We start from the raw sequence: 8340 nt of genomic DNA on the forward strand, positions 1-8340 counted from the left end.
TGTTATGATTGAGCTCAAAGTAATATCCTCCTCTAACTGTAATTTTTAGGTGTCATTTTTCAAACATGTTTAAAATACAGGGAAAGAATGTAAGGAAAAATTATCAACCTTGTTAATATTCACTGCAAAACAGAAGCAAATAAGCCATGGCTGGTACTTTTCTATGCGGTGACTGATTCTCTTTTTTGCTTAAATTCAGTGATTAGTATAATCACAAATCAACAAGTAGGCAAAATGCCTGAGTGTCTGTAATAGGATTTTTGTATTTTTGCCTTATAGAAAATGGTGTGCTAATATAGGTGTCAAAAAAAAAAAAAAATAGTAGTTCTTCTAGGTCATACTGGGAAAGAATTTGAATGATTTAACAATACCAGGAAACTGGGAAGCCCTGTAGCAGAAAAACTATCCTAACAATTGCATAAAGCAATATCGTAGAGAAGATCTGAAATAATATTTGCAGGGTCCAATGTGTTTTTATTAGTAAAACCACATTAGAAAAAGTGTGTGATGGTTTGAAGAGGAGGCAAAGTCTTCAGAAAAGCTTTTTTCAATGCTGTGATGTTAAATGTACTCATCTTCCCTGCCTAACTATGAATGCTGCTTGATTCCAATTCTTTATGGTACAGATATCATTTCGTACTGTCTATGGCAGTTTGTAAAGCCATAAGAAAAGGCAGTAAGAGATGGGATAATTAACACAAATTGGGAATATTCTTAACTTTCTTAACAACCTTAGATAAAGTAGATTTCGGTATTTAAGTATTTTAAGTATTTAAGAAATATGTAGTGTCTTAGAAAGTAGAAATGAAGAAGCTCTGTTGCAGGAAGACAGAATTTTGTGGGTTTTTTAAAAAGTATGACAAGATCAAGTAGTACCCCTTCAGTAGTTCATTACTTATTGCATATCCTACACCTGGCTGAGAATTTCCTGATAAAGCAGGTTTTCATTGAGGGAAAGAGGATTTAATTTTAAAGATTTTTGCTTCCAGAGAAACTTGATGGTTTTTTTCAATGAGACCTTATTCTAGATTTCTGTAAGCAAAACTGGCAGAAATGTTTATGGTGTTCGGAGCAGCATGGTTCCACAGGGTTTCCTACTGCCGGGAGCCTGGACTGCCACTCAGTTCTGCAGCCCAGCCTTGTAGCTGGGATGAGGCAGATGCTCCTCAAGGCCACTTCAATACTGGTATGTTAATGTTGGAAGCATTCATTCCTGGGCACTGGATCTCAATTGTCTACTTTCTGAAATTATTGGAGTGATCTGTGGCATGGGTTTGGCCCAGGCCAAACAATGCTCTTTGAAAGGACTCCTGGATACAGTTCAAGAGTTGGTGTGAGCCAGGAGCTGTTCACAGTAGTCAGTTTGGATGTGGCCACCCTGATGCGAAGGCTCACATTTTAGAAGTATGGATGTGAGTCATTCCAAACCCATTCACCACAGAGCTGGAAAACATTCCAAGGCATATTTAATTTATTTGTATAAAACTAGCCTTAAAAGGAACATTGGAGTTCAGGAGGCTAGTTTTGTTCCTTTGTTACTTCAAAATCAGGTCTTCCAGATATTTCTTTTTGTGTAGAAGTTGTATTTGGTTAATTTGCAAGTGTAGGGGAATGACACCAGAATATTTGCAGTTTTGTGGCTGAAGAAGAATATCAGTTTGATTTGTCTTTCTGGAATGGACTGTGAATTGAAATAGCATTGTAGAAATAATGCAAGATGCTTTCCATGCTAAAGTATGATTTTATTTTTTTCTAGGTTATAATTGATTCAGTCTGTCTGTAGTGCCAGTTTTCTCTCCTGTAGGAGAGAGTTCTGGAGCTTGTGGATTTAACATCTCTTCTAATGACTGAGTCTTGAACTTTGTAAAAAAAGAAAACTCACTTGAAAATGAGAGTATAAACTTACAATGAGTGTGAGGCAAGCTCATCGAAGTCAGGAAATCAGTATCACATCTGATGGTAGACATGCGTTTATGAGACCTGTGAACATTGGAGACCAGAGGTCTTGCTTGGGTATTGGCTACAGCTTTTTGGAGGGGAATGACTCAGCCCTGAATCAGGACAATGACAATCAAATGTCAATCATTCAATCATATTCTAGGAACCCAGTTAACGGCTGTCCTTATGTACAGATGTGGGAGCAATTCTAGTAATATAACTAGTTTTAGAGGAGCTTCTGACTAAATGACATGTAAAGATTTTCTTACAGGAAATAATTAAAAATCATAAATCTTGCAAAAAAATAAACTTTGTTTCTTCTTATCACGGAAGTGGGTAAGAAGATTTATTATTATTTATTCTCTTAATATAGACTCCAAAGACTTGACTTAACTAGCTGTGTTTTTATCAGCAACATGCAAGCCTCACAGTAACATTTCTCCTGCATAAGGATCCTTTCAAAATTTCTGAATCATTAATCCTTTTTGCAAAAGGAGTCCCTATTGTTACACAAACTTGCTGAAGCTACATTTAGTAAACTCCTTAGTAAAGATATGCCCTTGATAAGCTTTGTTGTCTTTACCTGTTGCAAGCTGAAATGCATATGTGTTTTGTCTGCATCAGTATTAGTGAAGCGAAATATTGCTCTCTTCTCACCCACCAGCTAGAAAGGGGGAACACTTACTATCTAGAACTTCAACATGTGTTCAAGAAGGTTATGCATTGAAGGCTTTTCATTTATTTTTTTTTTTATTTTTTTTTTTTAGGATTTCTGGCTTAAAAGTAGTGGGAGAATCTTTTTCACCAGCATTGCACCTACAGTTGGAAGAAAGCTGTGGATCTCGGGAAAATGATGTGAAGTTACTCAAAAGAGTTGTGGATTATGTAAGTGTCCCCATAGCAAATAAAATATATTGTTGTCTTTGAATGCGAATAATGGGTATGAAGTGCATATGGGTAGAGAGGCTTGTTGGATAACTTGCTGGAATGTCTTGCAGGAATGCTGCAAGAAACTCAGTTTCTTTGCTCATTATAGTGCTATACTAAAGACCATCTTCTAAAAATTTCATGCTGCAGATGTTTAGGTATGTAGCACTGCATGAAAATATATAATTAGACCTTTTACTTAAGAAAATAATTGTTTCCTGGTTTGTAATTCAAAACTCAAGTTAAATTTGCATATAAAACTGTTGCTTAGAAAACTTTTATGATGTTTCTAAGAATAAAGGCTATCATTTTAACAGAGTTCTGGTGGAATATTTTAACCATTTGAGGTCTAGGTTTTTTTGTTTGAGTACATGAATTTGTTTTTTTCTGTGAAGAATCTCATGTTTTATATGTAGTATTTTTTTGTCTTCAATACACTCTTTCGCCCTTGTGATGGAGATGAAGGTAGTTGAGGAAGTTTTCTATTTCACGTGGCAGGTAAACAAGACTACACAACAAAAAACTCTGAAGTTGATTGCCCTGAAAACATGCTTAAATACAATTTAGTAGCCTACTTAATATAGCATTTTTGTCTGATTACTTGGAGCTGAAAGCTAAAGAAGCTACACCCTAACCCATTTTATGTGTTTATAATTCCATGTGTTTATGCTGTGTTAAAATTAGAGATGATTTTTCACAGACTTAAAAACCTCCATTTAGGAAAGAACTTATAGTTATCCTGGCACCAAACTCATAAAAGTTAGTTATAGGTATTTGGTCATCAAAAGGATATGCAATCAGAAGTTCCTAGATTGACAACTGCTGTATCTTCTTTTTTTGTAGTGCATGAATAGTGGTATTGCATTAACTCAGGCCTGCTATCTGGAAAAAGAAGAAAAATGTCTTCCTCCACCCAGGTTAGTAGAAAGTCAATACATCATTTAATTTTATTGGATATGACTCTCTATCTCTTGTCATACAATGAAAATGGGGTTTTGTTCAATAGACTGGATTGAGTAGTTCGTTCTGTAAATAATGGGAAAGGCTCCATTTTGAGGTATATTATCAGTGACTGTTACAGGATCCTAATACCCTGAAGTAACTGTATCAAAACTACCAGGCACATTTCCACAATCTGCACATTTGCAAGTAAAAAAGATGATAATCACATATCTGTAGTGTGATGGAGTTAAAAAGAGGTAGTGTAATCATTTCTGCTTAGACATAGGTCTTGTTTCTGGTTGAATTTGAATCCGTAATAATTTCCCTAGAGGTAGTGGTCTTAATGTGTTAAAATTGGTACAAGATAATTCCAAAGATGAAGGCAAGGAGTAAATTTTACTCTCTATGTTCTGGTTTTCTTTTTCTAGTATTCGAGTAGTGATAACAGTGGAACAAACAGAACAAGAACTGGACAAAGCTGCATCACTTATTAAGGAAGCTGCACAGTCTGTATTGAATTAGACTGCTGGATTGCATTCCTCTTTCCCCAGCTTATCAGGTTGTATTTTACACTGTGTAGTGACTTCCAAGTTCTGCCACTGATGGCATTGAAACCTGTCTGAGTAACAAGATAGTTCCAGAACAGTACAAATGCAGTGAGGGGAAGAATGCTGAATTTTGGAACCTGTGAATGACACAGTGTACTTGCAATTCAAACTCTACCACTTACCAGCGTTCTTTCAAATGAGATATCACTGTTGCCTACATGACTCTTTCATAAGTTGCATCTAAGAAGTTTTCAGTTAATTTCTTCAAATGTTTAAACATTTTCAAAAATGTGTATGAACATTGTTTTCCTCCAAAACATCTAAAATGTCTCATTTTCTCTACATATCCTTAGAATTTAGGAACTTCAAACAAGTTTCCAGGAAATCCCACACACCGCCCCTAACGATAGGCTGTTCCTAATACTGTCAAAAGGGAGAATATAACACTTTAAGAGATAATTTTGTGCTATATTATGTCATTTATTATCGTATTATAGGAGGAACTTAAATTCTTTTTTTGTTTATATCTTTAACCATTTCTGGAAGCCAGTTTTTAAGAATGCCTAGCCAGAGAATTCCATTGTCTAAATGGTAAATCCATATTAAATACTACTTGCTTCCTGCATTTCATATATAATTATATGCATGTTTGATATTATGGGTGAGGTTTTTCATATGATTAACTTTAAAACATCTAAACTGAAAACTCTAAATTGTGAAATTGGTGTAATTCCATTATAGTGTGTTCAGTCAGGCAGACTTTGCACTACTCTTGAAGAGGAGTCATAAGCAACATGAAGAATGAACAAAGATTTTGAAACAACTCTGTACTAGTTTAGTCAAACTACTTTGAAGCACTATAATGGTATGTGCTACACTTTATTTCTGAGCAGCTATACCTTGGAGGGAAAGATGGGTAACTAATAAGAGTTTAGATTGTAGAAAGATTACTGAAACACAACTCAATACATGCATATAAAATCCCTAGCTAATTGGATAGTAATATATGGAGGTTATGCTGTCCAGATTTTCAGGAAGCACAGGTGGACGTTACACAGATGGACACATTACACCAATGAGAGGAAACTGGTAAGGAAGGATGACAGTAGGCTGTACCTTCTTATAGAATAAAAATGATAGCTATGTAGTTCAGGGTTTTGCTTTAAGAATGCCTGTTGAAAGATTTTATATTCTGCCTGATCTGTATTCTGGGTTGTTTTGTACTTATGTGCCCTTTTGGTTGCTGCTACAAGACTATTTTTGAGGAACATCTCTGTTTAAATAAAAAGTTAATCATGTTTGATTCAGATTTTTACTTATAATTAGATTTTGTACCATGATCAACTGTATTTTGTTGAATATTCTGTGTCAGATATGCACAGTCTGTGTTGCCTCCTTCAGTTCATAATGATTTTCTGTACATTGGCTTTCAAAACTTCTCAGCTGCATGCACTCAGGTGAACCACCTAAAGCTGTGTTGGTGCACCTTTGTGACTGTTGCTTGACTATTTGAAATAGTCAAATCATTATCTGCTGTGCAACGCAGAGGAACAGTAATCCCAATGTGAAAGAGTATGCCTATTTCACTGACATTTATGTTTTCTCTATTAACTCTGAGTAAAAGCCTGTGAGAAGCCAACAATTCCAAAGAGTAAAAACACGGGGAAGGAAGCTGATTCCCATTTTACAGACTGGAACTGAAGTGCAGAACAATCAACCCTCTCAAGAACATCACAAATTAAGAGAAATGGAAATTAAAACCTATGGCTATACTTTGAGCTTGTAAGCCATTTTTGGTTTGATAATATAAACCTGAGTATTCAAGTAAACTCAAGCCTTTGATGTGTAAGATGGGAACAAATTAGGTACTTTGATTCCAATGCAGCATAATAAATGGTTTTGGAGTTCAAGGTAAACCAGTGAAGGTAAGCAAATCACTAGTTAGCATTGAAATACTAGGTTGCAGGATCTATATTCATTTCTTGGTGGGTTTTTATTTGGGGTTTTCTGGGGTTGGAGTTTTTTTTTTGGTGTTTTTTAAGGTGCTTGCAATGGGAGGGACTTTCTTGTTGCATTTTTGAGAATTAGCAACAATCTTTAGATACAGGGGTTTGTTTTGTTGGTTTTGGTTTTTTTTTCACTTTAAAGTGAAGTGATAATATCTAAATTGGCAGGAAGCAGAGTGGAATTTCTGGCAATTTCGAAGCTCTGACTAAGTGGTTCTGATGAAACTAAAGTTCAGGTATGTTGCTGAGAGATACTATTATCCGATTCATTTGGCAAACACATACCCAGCATTAAACCATTGGAAAAATGGCCTTTGTCCATTTTTGTTGTCCACAAGTGTATAGAAAAGCAGCATTTAGATCACACTAAAGTGAACACCTTCTGATTGATAGCAACTGAAGTACTGTTATAACGTGTGTTTTACTGGCAAATTATATATGCGGCTCTGTGAGAAATTAAGACACTTATGAGATGTAGCTGATGGAGAAATATATCCCTGGTCAGTTTAACCATGCCTGGCCCTCTTCTTTTTTGCTTTTCTAATAAATGTCTCTGACATGGCAAGCAGATGAATGGAAGTATGGCTCTGGGGGGAAAAAAAGTTGGGGTTATGGAGACACACAGCACATGTTCTGGTTAAACTTTTGGCATTAAAAAATAAGAAGCCTATTAGGATGCTGAAGTTCTCAGTGCTCTAGGGTGATAAGTATATGATCAGGCCTGTTTTAATTGCTTTGTAGTTACATTTGGATAAAGAGGGACTTTTTCATCCATTTCTTCTGATGTGGGAGTGAAGCTGGGGTCTTAGTAAATAAATGGAAAGCTATTTAGCAGGATGCTTTGAGGTGAATCAAACACATAAGGGCATTATCCCGTATTTCAGAGTTTCTATTGAAAATATGTATCTGTATTCTTAATTTTAATTCAACTAAATTATGTATTTATTCTGCCAAGTACTTGGAACAGAATTTCAGCTAAGTGGAAGCATCAGGATAATAAATTGTGATCAAAAATGATTTTTTTTTTTTTTTTTTTTGTTTTTAATGAAGATTAGTATCTGGTAGTTGAGAAAGAATGCCTTCTGGCTGTAATGAGGGAGCCATTTATAGAAATTGTCCTCATGAAATCAATTTTTTGCAATATGTAGTGACTGGGATGGACTGGAAAGAATTTTTGCTTTGAAGGTATTTTGGATTGAAGAAACATGTCTTCATGATATATTCTTTTTTTTAAAAAAAGATATATTTTCCTTGAATATTTAAAAATAATTGATTGTTACTTGTGTAGGTTCATTGTTTTTATAGGAAAACCTACAGATGCCTTTTCTGTTTATTATACTAATCATTTTTTGGATAGAAGGTGAAGTGCATAAGGAGAGTATTAAGAAAGAGAGGTATGGCTGAACAACTTTTTTTTTTCTCTTATTACTTTTGAAATATGATCCCAGTCACTGCACAGAATGCTGTACTGTCTCCTTTCTGTCACTCCATCTGGACTTTATTATTTTAAACAGGGTTGTGGAGTGTTGGCATTCACTGATCTGTGAAGTTGCTACTGCAAAAGTATTTTGCACCGTAGGATGACTCAAGAAATGTACATGAGCTGTAAATGCTGCTTAAAAAGAGGAAATATTTACAACAAACACAAAGCATTTGTACATTAAACTATTTCAGTGTCCTAATAAAAGGAAATGTGTGGATAACATTTCTTCTTGTATTTTGATGTTCTTTGGCAGTTTTCATGCTAATAAGATGATGCACGTAAACTGTCCTGCTGTTGATGGATTTTTCAGATTTTACTTTCCTATCCAGTGTGTGCTAGATCATTGCAAAATGTTTATAGCAAGTCACATAAGCTGATAAATCAGCTGAGCTGCAGATCGTTGGAAGTATCTGTCAAGGAACTACTGTTCTCTCTGCATGACCAATTTCTAATACTCAAGTAGCAGATACATATGTACTGCTGTTGGAAGCTGGAC

At 35.2% G+C, this 8340-nt stretch overlaps 1 protein-coding gene across 2 annotated transcripts in view; it reads left to right on the forward strand.

The window, feature by feature from the left end:
* SPTLC1 (serine palmitoyltransferase long chain base subunit 1) overlaps window positions 1–8066 on the forward strand; it is a 34829-nt gene extending 26763 nt beyond the window's left edge. Inside the window, exons 13-16 of one of the 2 annotated variants that reach the window (XR_003989120.1) lie at window positions 2706–2823; window positions 3709–3782; window positions 4236–6280; window positions 7876–8064. Coding sequence is in view for 1 of the 2 variants with exons in the window: in XM_030470014.1 (XP_030325874.1) it covers window positions 2706–2823; window positions 3709–3782; window positions 4236–4329 (286 nt within the window). In the remaining variant the exon portion in view is untranslated. Of the gene's footprint in view, window positions 1–2705; window positions 2824–3708; window positions 3783–4235 lie in introns of both variants that reach the window. The other variant, XM_030470014.1, reaches the window with a different exon arrangement.
* Window positions 8067–8340: the final 274 nt, after the last annotated feature.

The sequence above is a fragment of the Strigops habroptila genome, chromosome Z, assembly GCF_004027225.2.
Source record: "Strigops habroptila isolate Jane chromosome Z, bStrHab1.2.pri, whole genome shotgun sequence".
Classification (NCBI taxonomy): domain Eukaryota; kingdom Metazoa; phylum Chordata; class Aves; order Psittaciformes; family Psittacidae; genus Strigops; species Strigops habroptila.